At 42.9% G+C, this 25,724-nt stretch overlaps 1 protein-coding gene across 1 annotated transcript; it reads right to left on the bottom strand.

Moving 5' to 3' along the window:
- Positions 1 to 38: 38 nt before the first annotated feature.
- mrvi1 (murine retrovirus integration site 1 homolog) lies at positions 39 to 13,991 on the bottom strand. The gene is made up of 19 exons (XM_008288701.1): positions 13,764 to 13,991; positions 13,595 to 13,656; positions 12,723 to 12,896; positions 11,984 to 12,055; positions 11,834 to 11,874; positions 11,055 to 11,111; positions 10,388 to 10,834; positions 10,184 to 10,262; positions 9,122 to 9,242; positions 8,881 to 8,911; positions 7,159 to 7,299; positions 6,811 to 6,942; positions 5,380 to 5,533; positions 5,153 to 5,202; positions 3,995 to 4,129; positions 3,122 to 3,225; positions 2,297 to 2,419; positions 2,033 to 2,161; positions 39 to 972 (listed from the first exon to the last, which is right to left on the bottom strand). The coding sequence occupies exons 1-19, from the start codon at positions 13,838 to 13,840 to the stop codon at positions 810 to 812; spliced, it is 2,292 nt and encodes a 763-aa protein (XP_008286923.1). The 5' UTR covers positions 13,841 to 13,991; the 3' UTR covers positions 39 to 809.
- Between the last annotated feature and the right edge of the window lie 11,733 nt (positions 13,992 to 25,724).

Genomic DNA, 25,724 nt, shown 5'->3' on the forward strand with positions numbered 1-25,724 from the left:
GCGTTGCCTCCCAGCCTGAGAGAGAACAAGCTGCAGAACATGTTTCAGCCACCTTTTATTGAAAGGTGAAGTGACAGAGCATAAAATCCACAAAGAACAAACAACACAGGCAGGCGGCACACATGTGCAAAAAACAAGATAAAAATAAGCCTTATGCCATCTAAACAGTGCTCTCATACAGGAGGGAAGTCTGTCAGTGCTCTGAGGACACAATCCAAAACAACACAAACGAGAACCATCAACTGCAAAAATATTGCACTTAAGGAACTACTTTGGAATGTGCTTATATTTAAGTCTTTAAATATAGAAATTCAACAACAAATAAAAATCTTTAAATATGAATTCAAAATCTCTCGAAGGCATTATTAACTACTGGACCTGAGAGATTATACTTTAACATTAGAGTGTAGATAAATATATATATTTATTTCTACTGTAGCTTTTATTATTCTTCATCCAACGTACCAGAACCAGAACGTTTCATTATATGTGCATCTAATTTAATTAAATATATATGTCAGCACACTATATAATTGGTCCCTAAACAGAAGTTTTCTTATTTCTCGCTGCAGCAAACAAACTGTCAACTTTCTAAACAAAATAAAACTCATCCGTAAATCCTCCCAAAACGTCTTGGACCCCGGAGCATCGGGGTCGTTTGATTCAAGTGAGTCCGAGTGTGATGATATGGTAAACTGGCAGAGGCGCGATGGCGACTGTGGTCTCTGTGGTTCTGCTGGTTCTTTGGTGGTGCTGCTACACTCAGCCCCAAAGATCTCCATCGTGTCTCGCACAGAGTCCCTCTGGCCTTACGTGTCCTCGCGTCGGTTGTAGTAGTCGCTGAAGAATGTGAAAATACTGATGACCACGCACATGGCCACGAACAGCGTCAGGGCGATGAGGAGGAGCCGCCGACTCACCGGGACCTTTGGACAGAACCGAGTGAGAATAGCCAGAACCTCCTCCATCCTCCTGTCAAGAGAACAGCCTCATACAGTTATTACAGTACGCTTGGTTTATGCTATTCATGTCTGTGTAGTAATAAATTTAGTTAACGGTTGGTTGGTTTTGTTTCCTGAAATACCCTGAAAGTCCTTTAACCTGTTAAGACCCGAGCTCTTGTTTGAGATGCATTTTTTATTCTCTTTGCCGTTTGATATGATCAAATAGCAAAGAGAATAAAAAATATAAAGAACATAAAAATAGATTAAAAAACAATACAAATATAAAACAATATTATGAATAACAATAAAATAATAACAATAAATTAAATATATAAAGAAAATAAAAATCTATTTAAAAAACATATAAACAATATAAGAAATAACAATAAAAAATAGTAAAAAATATAAAGAAAATAAAATATATTAAAAACATATTTAAACAATATAAAAAATAACAATAATAAAATAATAAGAATAAAAATAACAAAATATAAAGAAAAACTAAAAAATATTAAAAAATAGATATAAACAATATTTAAAAAAAAATAACACTAATAAAAATAATAATAAAATAATTTTAAAAAACTTAAAAATTAACTACTGTGGTAATATAACCCAACCATGTGACGTCCACGCATGTGGAGGTCTTACAAAATAATAATTTAAAAAAAGTGTAGGCCTCTTTAAAACAACAGAAGACAGATATATGTAAATAAGGATTTTATGCTTTGAATCTCTTGTTTTTAATACTTTAACTTCTTCTTGCCCCCATGTTTACTATTCATGGACAAGTTGTGCAGAACTGTATGTGAACCTGCTCTGTGTGATTCAGAATGTTTGTATTTCCTCTTACATAATAATATTTTTTAATTAAACTGAAAGTATAACAACAGAAGCATCTTTAATTGATCACACATCAGAACGTTCTTTCCTCATAAACATCCAGCTCGTTGTAATCAGGTGCAAAACAACATAAAGAGTTGGATGATGTAGACGTTCTGTTTGGAGAGGACCGCTTTGCATTTAAATCTAAGTTGAAGATGAATAATAATTTTGTCAGAAAAACACAACACATGCATCCGGTCTACCTGCTGCTCTTGAACCTCTTTCCGCTCTCTTCGTCCTTATTTTTCGATTCCAGCAGTTTCTCTGCAGCGCTCTCCTCTTCGCACTTCTCCTCCTGCAGCGCTTTGCTTTGCTTCATTCCCTCTTGATAACTGCGTTTGAAATGATCACATTTACCGGCAAAACACACTCACTCATCAGTCGCATAAATGTGGTGATTTATGATGAACAACAACAACGCTGTCACCGTGTTTGTGTACATTAACGGGCAGGAGAGAAGGCCTCACCCTTTGTTGTAAGCCTCCTCCTCGATCTTTGCCTTGAGCTCGGCTCTGATCTCGGCTCTGATCTCCTCCAAGTTTACAGAAGGCTTGGCCGGCTCACTTTCCTGCTCAGACGCACTCTTTCCACTGCATTGTTTCAGATAGGAAAGAGCAATCAGCCTTGGACACCAGCACCAGCACCAGCACAGCAGGCGTTATGAAACAGAGTTGGGTTCCATCACAACACCGCGGCCTCGTCTCGTAATGGACGAGCTGCAGAGCGGGCCGAGTGCATTACCGACGCCACCGCAGGCAAAAAAAACAGCAAACGGAGCGAGCACTTTGCACATTTGTTATTGCTATTCTCCTCAGAGAACATCTTGCTCAGACACTCGAGAGCTCGGCTCGCTTTATAACCACAATATGATCGGAGCCGCGCGCCTGGACTTTGTCAAACTCCTTCACAAATGTTTAGATTACGACCCAGGACGGCGGATCCCTCGACTGCAAGCGGGGTTTGATTATTTTTTATGCTTTCAGGGTTATTTTTACCCCACTGGGGCTTTCTGTGCACCGTAAAACACATCCTGAAGGTCACGCAAACAAGCCAAAGTTCCATCTGCAGCACAAAAAGCTTTTGATAAGAATGATTAGAAGTCGAGGTTTTTTTTCTCGGCCCATTGTTTCGAGGACTGCTGACCGACCTTGAAAATCAAGCAGTGGTATGTGTGTGTGTGTGTGTGTGTGTGTGTGTGTGTGTGTGTGTGAGTGAGTGTGTGTGTGTGTGTGTGTGTGTGTGTGTGTGTGAGTGTGAGTGTAAGCAAAACACCACAAGTACACAAAACATACCACTCTGCTGCTGCTGCTGCTGCTGGTTGTTGTGTTGGTGTTGCTGGTGCTGGTGGTTGTGCTGCCTCTGGAGTGGTGCTGCCTTTCACATCGTTCGCTTCACACTGAAGAGGAGACAGTTTGAGAACATTTTTGCTTTCTAACAACAAAAACATAACAGCAACCTTCGATGTTTTGTGACAGGATGCATAATTTTACAGGTTTGTGGAGCTCAAACTGAAATAAACAGTCATTTATATCAAACCATGTGAGATGTTTAGAATGAAAACTGCTCTTTAATGGAGACTTATGAATTTAGTGCAGTTGTTCCACTGCTGCTCATCTTTTTGTTCATTTTGTACATACTGTTCTTTGTATATTTAATATTTATCTACCTTTGCTATGAAAGAGAACATGATGAATGAGTGTGTTTTGTAATTAGGTTTGTAGAAGCCAATCACGTAATAAAAGTCCTGAACCAATAATGTCATATGCTTTGGCCAATAACATAATAACTTATTATTGGCTGATATGAGGTTCATCATGGCGCTATGTGGCACCATTCACTGCACTGACAACTTGTTTATTGCTGAAACATAACAATTAAAGCCTTAAAATCACCTCGAATCCCTTAAAATACGAGGCTCCAACCAAACATTACACACACTATATTATGTTAACTGGTGAATTACAGTAATTCTGGACCGTATCTGTTTCCATAGTGGAAAAAAAAAACAGTAATATGTCAAAAACAATAATAGAGTCTGTCCTCAAAAAGCCAAATACGTTTCCAACCCACACATGAACTTTAATTCAGCAGTCGCTCTGGGAGTGTTGCATTAAACGCTCGATGCCTCATTTTCCGTCTCTTGACAGGAGGACAGGAAGACCTACCAGGGCAGGAAGAGTAGCACCAGCCGTGGGCCCTGCGCTGGGGACCGGAGCAGCTGTGGCTGGGGTCTGACCCGGGATGTTGAGGAGGTTAAACTTAGGCACCACCGCCACGCTCACCCTGCGTCTGGGCAGCGCCTGCAGGAGACAGATGGTCAGAAGGAGAGAGAAAAACGTGTAACAGTCTCGACTACAGAAACGTGAGGATGCTGCTGAAAGGAGACGGTTTTGAAACGAGAAACAAGAAAGAAGATTATAAACATGACGACAGTTTTATCCACGTCTTGTCAGTCAGTCCAGACGAGGCTCACCTGATATGAGGAAATGCTATAATGCAGGACATCACGGTTCATTATTGCAACGGCTTTTTGACTCGTGATAAACTTTTCAGTGTGGTTGCGAGCTTCATACAGTACAGCTCCTGTGTTGGCCTTGTGTCAGTGTGTTTTCCTGCTTTCCTTTTCCAGTCTTGATGGCCTGCCCCTCACACTTCATTAAAGGATTGGCTTCACCTGCTTGGTGCCTTTAAAAGTTGAGTGAATCCAAGATGGCTCTCTCTTTCTGGAGGCTGGAGCCTCTCAGGTCTCTCTTGGTTTGGCTTTGGTTTGATTATGTTGAGCTTAGTCTTGGTTTGCGGACTGATTGAGTGTTTCCAATAAATTGCTCATGTATTTAAAAGCTGTTCCTGTGTCGACTTCCCTGCTTTGTTGTGCTCTTCAACGAGCTGGACACAACAACTTTAAACATGATTCATTTGTCATCACTTGTACAGACTAAACCGCCTCAGCAGCTACTGGATGGATTGATGGATGATAATTTTGCAGATTTTTTCTCCACTACAGGGTTCATTTTTGCGGTTTTGAAGGAAATATCTGCCCTTTAATTTCTAATATATTAGTTGATGAGCGTTTAGCAGCGCCGCCCCAAACAGATGCTTAGTCTTGCTATAAGACGAGCACAAACACAAAATCCTAAATGTAGCACCGACTACACCTTGACATGCATTTTATCTTTTTATATGTTTAAACTATCAGGCTTCAGTGAACAAACATCATTACAATCTACCAGGGTCCAGTGTTGAGTCTTTAAACACCTTATTGATGTCAAAAGTTCACATATATTCAATTTCCAGTGAAAAAGAAATAATGTAAAGAAACGTACCTTTCCGAGGGTGAGGGACATGGATCTGGATGGCCGTGGAACGCCATCGTCTTCAGAAAAAGAGCAGAACACAGTAAACACAAAGATCCAACCGGCAGTGATGCTTCAGCGTTCTCTCTCAAACACTCGACTCAAGTCAAATTTTAAAGACAAAATCTATCTACAAGCAGGAGACCCATCGTGAAGGAAGAACACAACATAAAGTTGTCTGGGTCAAACTCTCTGACCTCCAGTGTCCACAGATCCTCCATAACAGCGGTTTGAGTTCTGGTTGGCCAGCTTCTTAAACTCCATCAGCTCTGCGTGATCCTTCTCGTACGTCCTCTTCAGGTTTTCCACGTATTGCATCATGACCTCGGTGGCTTTGTTCATGCGTTTCTCCTGTTAGACAACAAAAACCCGTCAGAACCGGAACATCTGCTGAAACAACGACTGAGCAAACAGACCAAAACTGAATTTTTGTTTTTAAAGCTGCATTTAAAGTGTGCACATGCAGCCTTGACTTCGCTAAGTAACCCCGACTTCTATCCAAACACCAACGTTCTCATGTTTACTGCGTTTTCCTGATCTGTGGGACTGACTGCACTTCTTTTAATTTATATTCAATGACAATGAGCCAAACGCCATTTTTCCAAAAAGGCCACATGAACAAACAGCTCGTCAGCTCTGACGCTACGGATCTTAATCAGGAAACAGACTTCAATGGAGCAAAAGCAGCACGATGCTACTCTGTGTGAACCTCGTGTGCAATTATAATTAGACCGTTATTAATAGATGGGAGGGGAAAGACAGAAGAAGCAGTAATTCATCTGAGTGGTTTACATCCATCCATCATCTCTACACCTTAATCCTCACTGGGGTCATGGGGGGCGGAGTCTATCCCAGCTGACGAATTAGATGAATCCAGATCTACAACATGCTCCATAAAAACAGCATTCAGACCTCATCCTGCCTTCTAGACATCAGCGGCACTGTTTTCTGTTTAGTCTGCACTCTGTTACCGGCTGGCTTTAAGACACTGCTGAGTTAGTTACAGGTGAACTGCACACATCGATGTCTCTTCATCCATCCATCCATCATCGCTACACCTTCATCCTCACTAGGGTCATGGGGGCTGGAGTCTATCCCAGCTGACTCAGGGTGAAGGCAGGTTCACCTGGACAGGTAGCCAGTCTATCACAGGGCTACACTTAGAGACAGACAACCAAGCACACTCACATTCACACCTACGGACAATTTACAATCACCAATTAACCTCAACATGTTTCTGGACTGTGGGAGGAAGCCGGAGAACCCGGAGAGAACCCACGCTGCACGGGGAGAACATGGAGACTCCACGCAGAAAGATCACCGGGACGCAAACCGGCGACCTTCTAGCTGTGAGGCAACAGCGCTAACCACCGAGCCTCATTTGAGTGGTTTGTGGCTCTAAATAGTTTTTAAAAAAAAACCTTTGTACTGCATCAACTGTGCTCTTTTTCTAATGTTTGTTTGAGATAAAATCCGTCACCATAATATTTAAAACGCTGCCAAACAGGCACTTATGCGTCCCCGAGACATCCTGAAGCACAAGAGTCTCTTTCAAACAATAACATGTCCTGTGTATTTGGACGGTGCACCAGACTGGGCTGGAGGTTTGCACCATCATCTCCATGCACCTGTCGAACTGCTCCCACGATCTCTGCTCTGCTGGAGAGTCGCGTGGCCAGTCGGTGCAGGACGGCCAGCGTCTCGATGAGCCGCTGATAGGCTTCACGCTGCTCCAGGTTCTGCCACTGCGGCGCAGTCATCTGCAAGAAACACGACAACATCATCTGGTAACGGATCTCAAGCAAAACAAAGTGTGCATCAATGTCCCCGCTGTACCTGGACTCAGACAAGATAAATATATCCTGCGGGACACTTCCAGGAAACATTAAACAGATGGATGAGCACTAAAGAGCCAGCGGGAATTCTTCTTTTCTCCCGAGTTAATCTACAATCAGCTGCTGTTTTCGAGGACTGACCTTCAGCGCTCCTTTGAACTCCTCCAGTTCTTTCTCGGTGTCTTCCTCGGTCAGATTCCTCTCCCTCTCTGCCTGCTTGAGCCGCGTCTCCAGAGTGTAGTTGTCGTTACGAAAGGCCAGTGACAGCTGGACGAAAGCGTTCTGCGAGAGAGGAAATTACTGCCATGTAGCGCTCAGGTTGGCACATTGAACATTAAACCACGGATGAGCTGCAGGTGATGGCAGCACACCAACAACGCGCAATAAATCCTAGAAACCTGAATACATGAAACACACACATATATAAACAATCTGTTTAGTGGTCGGAGTCATAATAATATAAAATTGATGGGTTTACGGGGAGCCGAGCGGCCCCGAGACGAGCGTTGGGAACAAGCTGCTCGTCTGACATTTGACCTCTCGGTGTTTTTGCGACGTCGATCAAAGCAAGTCTGCACAATTTTTCCAACATACATGAGCCACAGCTGAGAGGAAACATACGACCTATGACTGTCCTGATCCAGACGAGTCCCAGAGGGAGCGGCGAGAGGAGCTACAGCGAGTGTTTGCATTTTTCTCTGCAGGAAATCACTGCGAGTCTCTTCGGCCTGATCAGGGACAGAAAAAAACACTATTTTCCTGTTGACAGAACAGCGCCGAACCCGAGCTGCCAATTTTTAACAATTAGCTCCTGTGGTAACATAACAGGTTGCTGTAAACACGGCGGCCGCACGTGATGGAGGTTCGGCTGGAAGTGGAAAAATCCAGCGTCTTCCAACACAAATCACCGGTCGAAGCAAACAAATTACTCCTGGCAGGCAATCGTGGGACTTGGACAATTAGTGAATGTGGATCAGGGTGGGGTGAGAACGTTGGATGGAGAACGTGGCTCTGAGCCTAGTTTTAGCTATTTAACCATTTGAGTAATAAACAGCTGCATCCGTAATAAACTGGGTCCCTGAAGGAGTTCATTAAAGGCATATCTCAACATTTTTTTTTTTGCTTTCTTGTGAATTACAGCAGATTAAACAGCTGAATTAATGAGCTTCAGGGCTGCTGCTTGGTGGGTTTTGTTAGATTCAGACGGATCAGTCAAATGCATTCAAGCAGGAAAAAAAAACAAGAAATTGACAAAAATAATAATAAATAAAAATTTAATGAAAATCATGACATTGGTTTTGAATTGTGGTTCAACAGAAATATCAAAAAACAAAACAAAAAAAACAAAACAAGCATAATGGGACCAGTACAATACATGATTCTGGCCCACTGCTCATCAACAAAGTGTCCAGGACAGTTTTTTTATTTTTTTTTTTAAATTTTCTTTTCAACCACAACTCAAAAGTAATGTCTTATTTCTCTAAATTACAATTTTGCAAATTTTTATTTATTACAACTTTTGTTAGTTTCTAGTTATTTGAGTGTGAATTTTGCCTTTTCTTTAATGAAGGGGATGAATACAATTGAGGATGATTGCAGGCTTCAAGATAAAGATGGACATGAGGATGACGTCCATCTAACCCTTGATAAAATACATGTAATTTCTAAACTGTCACACTATTTAAACTGAAGATAAGTGCATTTAAATCACCAAAAACTACCTGCACACATGAACAAACCACCAAACTTTCACTTCTTCTCTATGAACTCGTACCATCTCTCGTGTTTTTGGAGCATTTTCTTTTGTATCTAAAGAAATGTTTGGAAATGACATGAAGCAACAAGCACAGACCAGATACTCACCTCGACCTCTTTCTCAGTGAGCGGAGGAGCGCTGGAAGGAAATCAGAGAACAACAGTTAGCTGACTTGTGGAGGGCTGTTCTTGTGGCTGTTCTTATGGCTGTTCTTATGGCTGTTCTTAGGGCTGTTCTTAGGGCTGTTCTTATGGCTGTTCTTAGGGCTGTTCTTAGGGCTGTTCTTAGGGCTGTTCTTATGGCTGTTCTTGTGGCTGTGAGGGGCTGAAGCAGCAGCTCGGTACGCACCAGCCCGGCAGGCCGCGGTGAAGCTTCAGCTTTCTCAGCATTATGTCTGAAATGTTGGGCATGGCGTCGGACTTCTCCTTCGTCTCCTCGCTGCTGGACGAGTGTGGAGAAGATGGAGATCCTGCAGAAACACGACTGCGTTAACCTCAAGGAAACTGCCTGGAGTCGAGTCATTTGAAACCTCTCAGTGCAAGTTGACAGAATCGATATCGTTAAACATCAACTGTGTTCAGTTGGCATGTAAATACACACATACATGTAATTACTGTGTCAGTTCACAAGACATTTGAACTCTTTTTAAAAGGATTGAGCTCCAAAAAAACTAATAAAAGAAGAACAATCTCTTATTTTATCACTTTCCAATTCTGTCTTTTGTTGTTTTTTTTTTACAATTTGAAACTAATTTAACTTGTATGCACATATTAAAACGACATGTATTTGATCTCGTACACAAAATAAGATTTTAAAAAGTTAAAAAAAAAAATGTAAATAAAAATAAAATCAGCAGCTTTCTAACGCTGGCCAGTTTAAGCTGCCGTCGTCCCAAAACAAACTCTGCCGTAGCATATATGATGGATTAGGCTTTTCTTTTGAAAGAGGAGGGAGGTGTTATCAATTCTTTCAGCAGCTATACAGTCTTATTTGAAGGTCTCTAAATGCTGACCGTTAAAAACTGTTTCTCTGATTTGGCCAAAACTAAAAATTAGTCATTTGTCATTGTTCTGGTTTTCACTTCTCAGGCTGATTCTCAAGCAAACTCGTCAGTATTTCTGTCTCGATTCTCTTGTCAAAAATGCACACAATAAAAAGCTCCTTCATCAGTCTGTCTTTGACTCACAGACTTTAACAATCACGCCACCTGCTGATGGGAAATGAAAACAGCACTCGTCTCTCTGTTATGAAGTTGCCAGTAAACGGGTGGCACAGAGGGAGAAAAAAAAAAAGAAAACAAGAATCTGTCATCATGATTTTCAGGACTCAGACTTTCCCTGAGGTTCAGGAAGTGCCCACCCTTGGCGACGTGGCTGGATGTGCTGCTTTGTGTGACCGGGGAGCCGTTACCTTTTTCCTGTTCGGCAGCTTCACTCAAGTCTGGCAGCTTGGATCCCACAATGCTTTGGTTACGCATCAGCTTGTGCTCCTGGACACGGAAACAGGACCAAAACATTCTTTTTTTTATTATCATCTCACGACATTTTACCCAAAGGGACACTTGATTACATAAAGAAGGACTGAGGACAGTGACTGAACCCGCTGAAGCTTTACCTCTCTGAGTTTGGACAGTTTCTGGACCGTCCCCGGCTGAGTGGGGAGGTCTTTGTACCCTGAGGACTTGAAGACGGCATCCCTGGGTTTGTCTGAGAACGTGTCCTCGGCTGTAGGAGGGAAACTCGGGGCTCCGTTTCTAGAATTGAGGCTGCCGACAGTGTCCCAGGAAACAGCTCTCATCAGCGGAGGAAAGGCCCCGATGGTCTTGATCTCGGCGGTGCAGGGGGCCTGCTGGGTGGGAGGTCTGGGGACCGGCTTGGCCACCCCTGTGGCCGGGGCCTGGTTTGGGTTTCGACCTGAAACCTCATCTGCTTTACTGGCTGAGGGAGGACTCTTGGGCGCAGCAAGATCGCTGCTGTCCTTCTGAACAGCAAAGCGGGGCGTCAGAGTCCCAGAGGACACCTTCCTCTTCTCAGCAGGCTTCCAGTCCACCAGCAGCCGGCCCTGAGGTCGGTGAGAAGAACTCGATTACTGAGATGTTCAGTGTTTTTGTTGTGCTTTTACATTTCATCAGGCCTCAGACTGGGCACAGAGGGGATCTAAGCTTTACAGGCATTTAGATAGATTTCAGTCACAGGGTTCTAACAAAGGTGTGCATCTCCTACAAAGCTTTCTTTACATTTATATTCATGTTGTCATTCATGTGTTAATAAACTAATCTGACCTCTTGATCCTGGCTGGTTGTGTCAGACTGCTCCCTCCCTGAAGGAAGCTCCAGATGCTACAGGAGAACACAGCAGCGTTATCAAAGAACATAACTGAGTTGATTTCAATCAGGCAGAGTTGATTCTAACCCTCTGAACACAAGACCACCTGATCCTACTCACTGTAGGCTCATTTATAACCTGCAATATAAAGTCCTGCAGCTCAAAAAGATCTTTTATGTGAAAAAAGATATGCCATAAACCATAAAAATAAAAGAAAAAAAATCTGTTTTACAAAAATAAATCTCTAATAAACAGCTTAGAAATAACATTTGTTTCCACGCTTGTCTCACGTCTGCTCTGTGGAAACTCAGGTTTATTTCTGGCACATTTTAAAGGTCAAATGTCACAAAGTTAAGATTGGATTTGATTATTTTTCCCATCGGAACTGAAGATTTATTCAAGGATTGGACATTTGAAGGTTGAAAATCCATTTCTCCTTTCTGCTCTCTCAGTCTCTGGTTCTGCTAAACGTGGTGGATAAATGGTGTAATTCTGGTAGTTTTTCTGGGGTAACATGCTGCTAAAACCCACCGGTGGGTTCTGAGGTCTAGAGGGTGACATCAGGTTTCTATTTCAGAGGCACGAAGACGAAACGCTTCACACGAGGTGCACAAATTAGAGCAGCGTTTAAGGAAAACAATAAAAGCAGAACTAAATAGAACACTGTTGGTTTTAATAGTGGAAAATGAGCGTGCATGGAGAAACTGTGCAACAATAACAACAAGCATTCCTTTACCTGACCGACAGACTGAGGGCTGACGTGAGCCTCCGACAGTCCTACAGGAAAAACAAATCATCTTCATCAACTCCACAACATTAATGATAATAATAATAATAAAGGATTTAAAAAGTAAAACATAGTTTTAATTAGTCAAAAAGCACAAACCAGGAGCCACGGTCAGCGAGCTGCTTCTGGATGAGCACGGGGAGGACGATGGTGTCGGAGCTGGAGAAAGACCTGCAGAGAAAATGAATTAAACACATTATAGTAACCAAACAAATAAAAACAGAACAGTCATCCTCAGATTTATTCATATCCTTCCATTAAAGAAAAGACAAAATCCACAACAGTCACTCAAATAACTAGAAACTGGAAAAAGTAATAATAAATAAAAATTTGCTAAATTACAATTTAGTGAAATAAGACATTGCTTTTGAATTGTGGTTAAAAAGAATAATTTAAAAAAAAACAAAACAAACAAAACTGTTAAATACCTGTCAACAGGTGCAGAGGTCTGACTGAGAGTTACAGGAAACACCTGATTGGCTCAAAGAGTTGTTCAGCTAAATATTAGTTTATGGGTCCCAGCATGCTTGGTTTTTGTTGTTGTTGTTGTTTTTTTTGTTTTACATATATATATATATATATATTTCTGTTGAACCACAATTCAGAAGCAACGTCATGAGTTTCATTAATTTTTTATTTATTATAACATTTGTCAATTTCAACTTATTTCAGCTGTTTTGTTCCTTCTTTAATGAGAGGGTATGAATACATTTGAGGCCGATCGTATATTTAAAATAAATCTAAACACTTAGACAACATGGGACTTGTCATAAATTATCTCCTGCTGATGAATAATTTGCCATGTTTGTGCGTCTGAGTGTGTGTGCGCCTGCGCTACCTGTGGGCGAGTCGGTGAGGCTGCTGGTGGATCGGCGGCCGCGGCGCGTCAGAAAGCGGTCGCTGACCTTCTTGGCCTGTTCGAGCAGCTCCAGGTTCTTCTGTCGATCCTCCTCAGAGAGCTGCAGCTCCGGGAGCTGGTCCTTCACCAGGTCGATCACATTACCGGTGCTGTCTGAGAAACACAACACGCACATAAAAAAACACAGACACACAAGCACACTTTTGATTCTGTAGTTTTATCTACTGATACTGAAAGAATATCAGAATACAAGCAAACAGAAAGTGGTTTTAAACAGACAACAATCTTAAGCAGTGAGCTCCTTTTCAGCAGAACATCAGGTAGATAAGAGAAGCTGCATCCTGAGTGTGTGTACGAGGGATTTCTAAAGCCTCAGGGGAAGGAAAGAGTCAGAAATGGATGTGAGCCAATAAATCAAGTGATGTTTTTATCTCCTTCTCTCTTAACATCAAAAGTAACCAAATCATCCGAAGCATTTTCGGCATGTTGGAGGATTTGCTGACTCATGTTTCAGGACGCTGATGACCAAACTTGGCCTAAATGTTGTGAAACTTCTCCGCGAAATGACAACGCTGTTTTGTTTTTATTCTTGCTGGGAAAAAAAACAAAGATGTTGTAAATTAGGAGTGGATTGTTTGAGCGGTGATCGGGTTCCAACGGTCCACTCAGGAGGAGAGCACTGATGGAAAAACACTCCAGGATAAAGATGGTGACTTCAATTTGCTGCTGGACTAAAACAGATGATGCTAATGATAACATTTAAATAGTTCTCATCGTGTTGTTTATTTTTAGATACTTCAAGCTGCAGTGTGTGTGTGTGTGTGTGTGTGTGTGTGTGTGTGTGTACCCACCGACTGTGGTGATGGGTCCTCCAGAGGAGTTTCTGGCCAGGCGAGCTCTGGGACTGTGTGGTCTGAGAGAGACAAAAAACAAAACAACAACAATACCGGCTCACTGTCTGTGTTTACAGCTGAAGACAAGAAGAAAACTGTTCGAGGGTTTGAGGCGGTGGAGGATCACCTGGCCTGCTCCAGAGGACGTCCATCTGGCTGGACGATAGCGGCCTGCTGCGGGTAGACGATGGTCGGAGCGGTCATGATGACGGCTCGACTTTCTGCTGGTGTTGACTGAGAGAAAAAAACAAACGTGCTAAAGTGAGTTAAAACGAGGTTACAGTGAAAGCAAGGCTGGATGAACCTGCTGTGGAGCTCTGGTGAGAAACTTAGGAGGACGCGTAAGCAAAACCTGAACTGAACTGACATAATGAGCAAATTAAAACTTGATTTGACACAGCAAGACTCATCCATCCATTATTTATACACCGCTCAGTCCTCACTGGGGTCGATGGAGTCTATCCCAGCTGACTCAGGGTGAAGGCAGGTTCACCTGGACAGGTAACCAGTCTATCACAGGGCTACACTTAGAGACAGACAACCAAGCACACTCACATTCACACCTACGGACAATTTACAATCACCAATTAACCTCAACATGTTTCTGGACTGTGGGAGGAAGCCGGAGAACCCGGAGAGAACCCACGCTGCACGGGGAGAACATGGAGACTCCACACAGGAAGATCCCGGGTGTCCGCATCAGGACGCAAACCGGCGACCTTCTAGCTGCGAGGCAACAATGCTAACCACTGAGCCACCTTGCAGCAAGACTCAAGAATAAGAAAAAGCAGCTGAACAAATCAGGTGTGAACAGCTTCAGATTCAGGGTTAACACCCAAACATCTGCATCCTGAGTCGAGCTAAATAAGGTCATCTTAGACATACGGTAAGTATCAGGCCTGCCCTGAACTTATAAAACGTTACGTGAACATTGCCCCATTGGTTCCTCAGCTGAACTCTCTGCCCATAAAGTACTTAAAGGTCACTAGACAGACAAGGTGTATCCAAAAAAGTCCTTCAATTACAGTTTTACAGCATAAAACTCTGCTATGAGAGGTACGCATGCAAACAGACCCACATCAAACACTGGTTCCTTAAGTCCTCCTTTAAAAGCTTATCTTCGCCATAGATTCCTAATAAAAGGGATCCTTCAGACGGTAACGCTGCAGGTCGGCTGCAGCCTCACCGCGGCTCTGCTGTAATGAAGGTGGATGCTTTTATAGTGTTGGCATATGCCCTGGAGATTAGATTACGTGGCTTCATTACATTCTGCAGAGATGTCTTATCTGCCAGTGTGTTTATGAGCGACGGCAGCGGAAGACAATGTTCTCCCGTGTTCAGGCTGTTTAACGCTTTGCTGTCCGGGGGATGTTTGCTGATTCCAATCCTGGTTCTGAGATGCTGAGAAGCTCTAATCTTCAGGGTGAGGGAAAGCTTCAGGCCACCCAAAATGATTTAACTTCCACTCTGTATAACTGGTATCAAACTGGGCCGATCATTTTGGTTTGTCTGCTGAGGTTTTCTGATATTCATCTTGGGAACTGGCGTTGTCGTCACCGTACGTTGTGGGCGAATGTAATTTGTGCAAATTGAGTTTTTCAGATACACTTTAGTGGCGATAAGGAGCATAACGTCACAACTTCAGTCAGGATTTGTGGAGACAAAAAAGGCCAAAAGAAATGCAGAAGTCAAAAAGCTTTAGTGAAAATAAAACTATCTGTGAGGACAGATTAGTTTTAGGGATACATGAGAAAAATGAGAAGCGCTGGGAAGAAAACAATTCTGTCCCACAACAACAACAAAACACAAATTTGTCTCCAAGGACGTATAAGGTTCATTTTTATAGAGACGAGATATTCAACACACAACAGAAAAACCAGAATTAGCCTTCACCCTGAGCTGATTTCAGTGAGCTCTGTGGAAAATTCCTCAGCTGTGGCTCTACGTTTGGTGATTTATTCTAAAAGCAAAGCAAAAGTGGCCTTCAAAGGCTCATAAAACATCCAGGAATCAGCAGAATGAAAATCCCCTCTGAACAGTTTATGGGACATAACTACTATACGAGTACAGAGCTAAAAAACAAAAGTACAAGTCAGTATTTTCATTTGTAGAACTGGAAGTTTCTGTTACCAGCTTCAGTCAGCCAACAGGAGAGAACGTTTTCAACAGTGTTTGGTTGAAGAAAAGAACACTGTGCTCTCAGTGGTTAATCAAAACTGAAAGCAGCATGTCGAAGGAGAAAAGGGACTCAGACTTCAGTGGTAGCATTGATGGAATTTCCTCTCAGGGCCAAACGGATTATGGAGTCGGAGGTTTCTGCTCCAAACAGAATATGTGGACGTCTTGGGCACTCATGTATCATCTGCACAATGCCAGTGACATTTAGAGAGACAGTACAGTTTTTTATTCACTACTTCGTCCTCCACTCACTGTGCTGGGAGAGCTGGAGGAACTGTCCAGCTCCTCGGGAGAGTCCTCCTCCTCCTCGGGCAGCGTGGGCATGGCGGGAGGCAGCGAGGGCCGAGACCGGGTGTGGGGGAAAATAAAGGGTCTCTCAGCAGCGGCGGCGTCGGCGTCACAGGACTCCTCAGAGATACGGTCGCTTTGTTCAAGAGGAGCTTCCTGCACTAAGTGTTTCTCCTCCTCCGCCTCCTCCTCCTCCTCCTCCTCCTCCTCCTGGGGCTATAAGGTCAGAGAAACACAAATGCAATAGATGAGTAAATATGAGGGAAACCTCTTCCCTCGTCGCTGCACTTATTGAAATGGTGCCTCTCTGCTGAACTACAGTCAGAACGAACCAGACTGTCACGCAATAAACAAATCCTAAAATAGCTTCATTCTTCATTGAACTGCAACAGCGTGTTAGCAAATCTTCCCAGAAGACTGTAAGAAATAAAACCGCTGCCTTGATACTCTGACTGTCCGATGACTCACACATTTCTCTACCAGTTAGATACTTAAAAAGGAAAGCGTGTGTAACTGTGAAGTGCAGCTAGTGACAGCTGCTGCATTCTCTCTCAGGTCTGAGCGTCGCATTTAAACCATAAAAACATGACTTAAAGGTGCTCTGTGGAGTTGTAGTGGCGTGCATGGTTTGTTTCCATCGTGCAAGAGGACACATGTGCATGCAAGAACACTGGCTGCACAGGTCACAGACTGTTAGCTTCACTGGTGTGCAGATGACACGCAACAAAAACCAAAAACAAAGTAGTGAATAAAAAAAGTGTCTCTAAATGTCACTGGCATTGTGCAAATGATAAATGAGGAAGAAAATGCATGCAACACATTGGATGTTGTGTTTTGGTGAGACACACTGAAAACACCCAAAGGGCACCTTTAACCTCAGATGTATTCAGACCCTTCTATTAAAGAAAAGGCAAAATTCACAATCGTCACTCAAATAACTAGAAATTGGAAAAAGTATTAATAAATAATAATTTGCTAAATTATAATTTAGTGAAATAAGATGTTGCTTTTGAATTGTGGTTGAAAAGAATAATTTAAAAAAATAAAACTGTCTCAGACAAATTAGAGCACTTTGCTGACGAGCAGTGAAATCAGAACACCTGTCGACAGGTGCAGAAGTCTGACTGAGAGTTACAGAAAACACCTGATTGGCTCAGAGGGTTGTTCAAATAAATATTAGTTTATGGGTCCCATCAGGCTTGTTTGTTTGTTTTTTTGTATATGTCTGTTGAACCACAATTCAAAAGCAACGTCATGATGTTCATTAAATTTTTTATTTATTATTACTTTTGTCAATTTCAACTAATTTCAGCGTTTTTTTTTCCTTCTTTAATGGGAGGTTACGAATAAATCTGAGGACGACTGTATACCTACGTAGGACTTCTTCACTTAAAAGAGAAAAAATGACGCATTTGCAGGATTCTTCTAGATTTAAGAAGCACTTGCAGCGATTTTATAATTTTCGTCCGACACAAAAGCAGCATCTCTGCTTCACAACATCACTAATGAGAAACAAATAAATACAACTCGCGCTCTTCATTGAACTCATAAAGCCAGAGCTCCTTGTGTTTTTCTTCCCACACTGTGGCTTCCATCAGGCACAAACACTGACTGGGATGCACTGTGCTGCTACCAAACTCAGAGTAACTCGCTCTCACAGGCTGACTGAGGGAATGAGCTCCTGAGGGACACTGTAAAACCAACAAGAGGGGCTCGAGGATAAATTAGGAAGAAAAAAAAAAAGAAACGAGTGACTGCGTGGAAGATTACTGAGAGGAGAAACCATTACTGTAGCGGCTGCACTAAACGCTTTTTGCTTAAAGCCACTCAGCTGTGAATTTATTAAAGCTGTGTTTAGCAAAGTTAAAGGTGGAGGAGACAGAATAACAGGACGAGAGCATAAAGTGAAGACAAACTGCAAAAGATACGACCAAATACGAGCAGTGGGACGGTGCAGCATTTGGTTACTGGGATAAAGAAAACATGCAGATGAGGCAGCTACACAAAAATCTAAGATATCTTCTCAAAGATCGAGGCTGGAAATGATCAGCAGAGCTCATGTGAACAAAAGAGCTTCAGATACCTACAACAGGATCGTCTGTGATACTAGAGGCCATCATACGGTCGATGCAAATGTGTGTTTGTTTGACAAAGACAGAAAACAAAATCTGTGGTGTGCCGCATATGTAGGCTCCATATTTTATTGACTCATCATAATAATAATTTTAAAAAAATCATAGATTACTTTCTTACTGGTTGAAAAGATAAATTTGGCTCAAAACAAAGAGCTTCAGTTTATTATTGTCACAAATATTCACATTTAAAGTGAAATATACTTCTTAAAAAATGAATTAAGTGTTGATTTAATCATCAGATTTGTTGCGGGGTATTTTATGATAATTGAAATATTGAATAACTGCCTATTTGTTGCAGCTGCAAGTCCTTTGAACACTGCAGCACTAAATTACAGGCAAACATGACCTATTTTAGTCAACAATCATGCGTGCAACTGGTTTGAACCATTGTTTGCTGTTCCCTTTATAGCAGCACATTTATGCAAATACAAATGCGGAGTAGTTTTAACCCTTTGAAGGACCGAGCTGGATGCTAATGCTCTCCACATTTCTTTGAATTGACGACGACCGGTGCAGGTGCGACTCTTCTCTCTGCCTGCAGTCGCATTCGCCAGCTGTTGGAAAAGACGTGCAGGCGAGTGAAAGGTGTGATAAATGATCGGCTATTTCAGAGGTATGGCATGCACTTAAGGCTGGACAAATCCCCCGAGAATTGGAGGCCAAAGTATGCGGAGTGCTGCTGAATGTCATCACAAACATGACAAGTTCTTGGGAACATATAGGGACAGAAAGGCTGTGAGTCACTGGGGAGGAAATGGCTTGTTTAACTCTCTCCCAGTGAGCTGCGGGGATATTTCCTGACTACGAGAATACTGTCATACAGGAGAATATTCACTTATCTGTCTCAGTCTGCACCAACACTGAGAACAGGTGCTTTTACACTCTAAGAAAAAAAGAAAGCTGTTCACTGTTGCTGATTGCACATCTGACGTCTCATAAATGAAAGCCTCCACCAGCTCAGATTAAAAGAAATCAGCTCGAGGTTCTACTGCATGCATGAATATGAAAGTGAACGACTGGATGTTTTCGAAGTAATCGCTCCTGAAGTTCAGCGGACTTTTGGCAACAACCACCTGCATTTTTCATGTTTCAGCTGCTTTTTCTTAAAATACGCCAAATATGGAGGCAAATATTATAACACCTGCTGCCTCGTCTCCATCTAAATGTGCTACGAAGCATCCAAACAAACTTGCAAACGGAGCTCAGATGCCTTCCGATAAAAGAATGACTGTGATGAAGCCCAAACGACGAGCGGCGCTGCAGGAGGCTCAGTGTTTCCCCAGCAGGCCATGAGAAGGAGATAAATATTGCAGAGTAATTGAATCACTCAGATTATTTCCTGTGGTGGTGGTGGAGGGGGGACAGGACAGAACATAGCGCAGATAACACACAACTCTTTCCTCATTCTTACACAACAAGGCATCAAGAAAACTTGTTGGTCCATCAGAACCATCACAGTCAGATCTAACTTCTCGCCGCGGCCCGGCCCGAGCCGCCTCAGACGGAGGAGATGGAGGGAACCGGCACCCTCCTCCCCTCCTCTGTTACATAAGTCCACTCCCTCTGGCCAGATTTGTTTAAAATTTGGTTGTGTGAAGCACAGAGTACAGGGCCAGCAGAGGAAGTGGTTACCGCAGAGGCACGATCTGAGATAACAGAGCAGAGGAAGTGTGAGAAAGGAAAAGAAATGGATGCACGAAGAGATTTACGGTCAGGTTGGGGAGCAGATTAACTCCACAGATTTAACGGAAAGGCGACGCACATTATGATATCCCAGTAAACTCACCCCCGACAACCGCTGGTGCACGAGTTGCAGACACACTGACGGCTGCACCTAAAAACATCAGCCACTAAGACCCCACAGCTCCACGCCGCTGATCCCTCTGAACCTGTCCACAGAGAGCGTGCACATTACCTGAGTCCGCCGCTGTAGTGCTGTAGAGGAACACACACACACACACACTCTGTCCCGCCGATCTCCCACCGACTTCCCACAGCAGCAACTCTCAGCCTTTTCCTCAGAAAACTCCTCTATCGTCGGGGCTTCTCCTTCCTTCTCCCGTCCCCTCCGTTCCCTGTCTTTTTTCAGCAGCAGCCTCTCTTTCACTCCTGGGAGCTTTGACCATTTAAGGAGAAGGGCTCTGTGCGCCTCTTTGGGCTGCTGTGGAGTGTGTGTGTCTGTCTGAGTGTGTGTGTGTGTGAGTCTGTGTGTGTGTGTGTGTGTGTGTGTGTTCTCAGGCTGCTGATCATCCCTCAACCCAAAACCTGAAGAAACTTATAAAACTATGTTATTTTTCTCCTCGGGGGGGTTTGTTTTGTGCCTCTGTGGGGGACTCTTGTCGTACACGAGGCCATGTTTGCGAGAGATTGATAGATTGCGTCCCTCCGATGTGTGTTTACTCTGCTAACCAGGAGGAATCTACGCATCCACTTCCGAGCTCTTGAGTTCCGTTATTGTTTTGGGGTTGATCCGCGCTGTCAGAACTCCTTTTTCTTTTTGTGCTGCTCTTCAGTAGCGGGACGGTTTCTAAACGCCTCCATCATCCCACATCTTGTGGAAAAGAAGGAGCACAGCGGACGCATTGTTTGGAGGGACGCAGCTGACGTTCACAGCAAATTACAGCATCACCACTTGAATTAATGCGAGCTGGTGTTCTGAAAGGCTCAGCGTGAAGAGAACCTTTAATGAAAAGAACAATTTGTGCCAAGAAGTCACATGCTTTTTTAAAATTTTAGGTTCAGGAAGGGTTCTGTTTGAACTCATTTCATGGTGTTTTACTCAAAGTATAAACATCTGCATTTGGTAAAGCTGCTCATTCTGTAGAGAAACGTCACTTGTGACCAATATAGCACATTGGATTTCATGCATAACTGCCTAAGTTGCTTTTTACTGATGCAGCAGGCTCAGATTATTGTCGTTTAGTTTTTTAGATCATTACTGTGAGAAGTTCTGACTTTTCTCTTTACTGTGAAGTATTAGAAATCTGCACCTGTTTGGACAGTTGACCAAGATAAACCAGGACGGTTGGAAACCACTGGTTAGATGTTTGACTTTATAAGCCTGTCGTGCATTTTGTAGAACCTCTGAAAAGGCAACGCTTTGTTCCAACAGCATATATGAGCAGTTTATAACACACGATAATGTGGTCGTAAGCAGATATGACTGTTTATTATAATAAAATATTGTAAAACCCAATTACAGGAGAAGATAAATTTGCTAAGAAATACAGAACATTATTAAAACACCTGCCTATAACTGCATTACAGTGTGTTATAAGGCATTTATTACACGTTTGGATGGTAACTAAGGCTTAAATAGTATTATTTTTGTATTTGAAATGCACAGAATGATTTATTAATAGGTAATAGACTTAGTTCCTCTTCACCACTGTCTAAACCACAGAGCCAAGCAGCGCCGCCACACTTTGTCTTCACCCACAAAATGAACATTTCCCCCCACAAGCTCTTTAAAAAAAAAAAAAAAAAAACAAAATGAACATTTCCCCCCACAAGCTGTTTTAAAAAAAAAAAAGCATAAAACACAAACAAAAAAAAAAAAAAAAAAAGCATAAAACACAAACACGTCCAGCATGCAGCTGTGTCTCTACACACAGGAACAAGGCTGTACGTCGCAGTAATCGAGCAGGAGGGAGCCTTACCTTGCTGCAGCTGCCTGGTCCGGCGCCACCTGTTAGAGCCGGAGCACAGACACACAGTGACAACAGTTGATTTGCATTTAACAGGAAAGGATGTGCAATGCAAATGTCATGGGTGAGTTCACAAAAGAAAGAAGTGAAAGAGATAGCGAGTGTGTACGTGCATCGGAGACAGACAGAGAAAACAAACGGGGGGAGACATAGATTGAGTGTTGTTGTCCTGTGAAGCCGATGCCGGCGGCGTGATACTCATCTCACTGGCAGAACTACTGTAACTCTTGTTTCAGGAAGTATTCCACCCACCCCACCTCTATAACTAGGGGCAACAATAACCTGGCAACCGTCTCGAGTACATGAGGCGCTTGATCCGCCGGTTGAAAGCTCTTGTCGTCTGCTTTGGGGGGGCTCTACGGATGAGGATCTCAGTATCGTGGCCACAAACAGAGCACTAAATACCTGCAATAACTCTCAGATATTACATGGAGCTGCATCAGCAATATGTCATTCAAAAACTATAAATAAACCAGCATTAGTTAACCCCGAAGAATACAAATAACAATAATAATAATAAACATTTAACTGCTATTATATGACTTATTTGACGATGACAGTTTTATTAATTTTGACTCTAAATCTGACCCTGAACCCACCAGTGTGATGCAGCTTTTCAAGAATCTTTCGTCAGAAGTCTTCACACAGATCGCTCAGAAAAAAAACATGGAAAACTACCAAAACCAGTATAGTTCTCCTCACTAGATCACAGTCTCCCTTTTTTCCTGGTAGCATCCAACCTGACCACCGATTAATTCACATTCCAGCTTCAGAGATTCTCTTATTTCCACCTTTCATTTACAGATTCCCCATGAAAGAGCGCTCTGTTTACAGCCGCCGCAGACACGCAGAGCATTAGAGACCTGCTGCTTTTCTAAACTATTTATATTCAGTCTTCAGGGGATCTTTATGCATTACACAACCTGACTGCTTTAAACAGCAACATAAAACCTCGAAGCAAGTTTTATTTCTTTGCGATGCTACAGCGGGAAGACTAACGTTGATTTAACATCTCATATCAATGTTTTATTAGCGCCAGGAAGATAGCGGAAGGAATGTAAAATTGTTTTATTAAAGGCTTAATGGAGGTAGAGCCGAGCTTTAGATGGCATCGAAAAATACAAAAGCACCGCGAGACGTAAAAAAAGACTTATTTTTAGGTTTTTGTTTCATCGTGTTGTAATCCGGTCACCTGTGGTCCAGCCTGAACATCACATTAGATGGACTGTAATGATATTTGTACAGATCTACATCATGACAACCACGATCGAAACAGGAAGAAGAAGAATCTGTTTCCCTCTAGTGCCACCAGAAGTTTGACATTTAGGTTTTTTTATTTATCAACTAGGAGGGCACTCGGCTACTAGTCTGCTCTTCTATTGTACGCGGTGGGTCAGAAAAGTTCCAGGACTGGGGTCACAAATATAGATTTCAAGTTTTCTCCTTCCAAGTAATCCCCCTGGAGTCTAACACACTCCCCAGCCTTCTCTTCACGCCGCCATGCACTCCTGGAAGGATTCTTCCTCTCAGCTCCGTCATCACAGCCATCTTGATGTCGTCCACGTCTTCTAAACGGGTCCCCTTGATGACCCCCTTGAGCTTGGGGAAGAGGAAACAATCCCACGGAGCCAGGTGGGGTGAGTAGGGAGGTTGCTCCAGCACGGAGATGTTCTTCTCAGCCAGGAGCTGTGGGATGTTCAGGGCATCATGAGCAGGTTGTCATGGTGAAGCAGCCACCACTGGTTCTGCTACAACTCTCCCCTCTTCTCTGAACAAAGCAAACGCTGCAGGATCTCTTTGTAGACGAGCTGGTTGGTCGTCTGAAGGAGAAAACTCCTGGTTTGGGTTTGAAATCTATCTTTTGTGACACCAGTCCTGGAACTTTTCTGACGCACCTCGTATATTTTTGCACAAACCAAATTTAATAGGTGCTTCCTTTACCCATGATGCACCTCTTTAGGTTCATGAAATACAGCCTGGTAGCTTTTGAATAATTCTACTGAAAGACAGACAAATACTTCACACATTAACATGCTGCTGTGAGCAAGTAGCACAACCACAATGAGCCTCTTGTTTCTGTGACTGTGTGTGAGTGAGTCCTGCATGTCTGTTGTATGTGACGCCTAAACTTCCTGAACTTTTTTAATCTTTCAGGATGCTTCGTCATATTCATTTTCACCACGTTATTTATTTTATAATTATTATCATTATGATTTCATTGCATTATGTGTTTTCGAGCAGCTTCTTTGTGTTTTGATGACGTATTTACTGTGTTACTGATTAATAAACGCTGCACACCATAAATACATAAACTAGTAAAGCAGCATGTACGCTTCACTATGTGAAAGACAAACCCGTCCTTACAGCGGCAGCCACTGGATTGTGTTGCACATCAACAGACATCAATCTGGACTTTATACTATTTACAGTTTGTCCTACGGCAGCTTTTTTGGACGTGTGGATGCAGCAAAAGCAAAAAAAACAAGCCAACAAGTCAGCGGACAAAGTAAACACCAGACAGAAGGCTATATAACAAACAAGTGGACATCTAGACGACTGCTGTCAGCTCCTTTAAGACAGAAGTTCCCCCTCCGAGGCCACCCACGGGTCCTCAGGGACCTCAACAAGCTCCAAACTCTCCTCTCCATCAAAAATAAACATCTGAATGTAAGACGTGGCCCCTTGAGCCGACGCCACTCTCTATGGGTGGGAATATCTGCCATGAAGAGGTGGAACAAAAGGGACCCTCCTTTGTCCAAAACAACTACTGCGACATGATTATTACTGAAGATATGTGACGAACTGAGGAACTTATCAGCGTACGGCGCTGATCCATCCACTTTTCAGCACACGAGTAGGTTAAAGCATCGAAGGCTTTGTTGAGAAGTAACTGCTTTCTTGTTGACAGATATCGATATCACTCTTGGTACATATAAAACTGGAGTCCGAGGCCCGCTAGCTTAGCTTAGCTGCAGCTTGATATTTTCTGTGTTGACAGAAAGCGAACCAGCTTCTAAACTAACTCTCAACCAGAAAGCGAGCAAGAACTTCTGAATGACTACTGTAGTGCAACCTAAAAATATTCTTTTAACTGCAGTTTTCTGCTTTTAATAAATCCCTAAACCACTGTATTGTCACTTTGCAAACTACAGGTTTTAGTTTCTCAGTGTCTTTATTTAATCAGATGTTAATAAATCAGGCTGAACCACAGGCGCTGAGAACAGGCAACACATAACTCACAAAAAGACCGACTCTGCTTGAAAGTATAAAAGCGTTTGAAAATGCGTGAGGCCAAAAATACTCGACCCTCATTGTGTTTACATAAAAAAAATCATTCTGATCTCCCCCAGTTTTCCCCACGGCCCCCTTTGATAGATAGCCTGGACTCCCTAAAAGCTTATTCTCTGTTCCTCGTCTCTGTACCAGCTGTCAATATCTGCACGGTCTATTTTCAGGCATCCTCAGGGATTACCATCAGAAAAGGAAGCAGCTTTAATTCATCTGTGTCTCACTGTATACCCCCACAGCCACCATAACTCTGAGGGCGTATTTCTGTGGCGCAATCATCATACCATTCATGGGTAGCTGTGGAGGCTCGCTGACTTCTGGGATTGCAGGAGACGGAGGAGGACGCTCCGCTCTGTCCGTCTCTTCAGGCTCCACGTTTGACTCAGACATGAAGCCGGCGGCGTCTGATCCAGGATCAGTTGGCAGACTGAGAGCCGGAGACTTCAGGAAAGTACAGACAGAGAGAACAGATTTAGTACAGCAGCATGTTAC

This window comes from Stegastes partitus, unplaced genomic scaffold, assembly GCF_000690725.1.
Source record: "Stegastes partitus isolate 25-593 unplaced genomic scaffold, Stegastes_partitus-1.0.2 Scaffold571, whole genome shotgun sequence".
Lineage (NCBI taxonomy): Eukaryota > Metazoa > Chordata > Actinopteri > Pomacentridae > Stegastes > Stegastes partitus.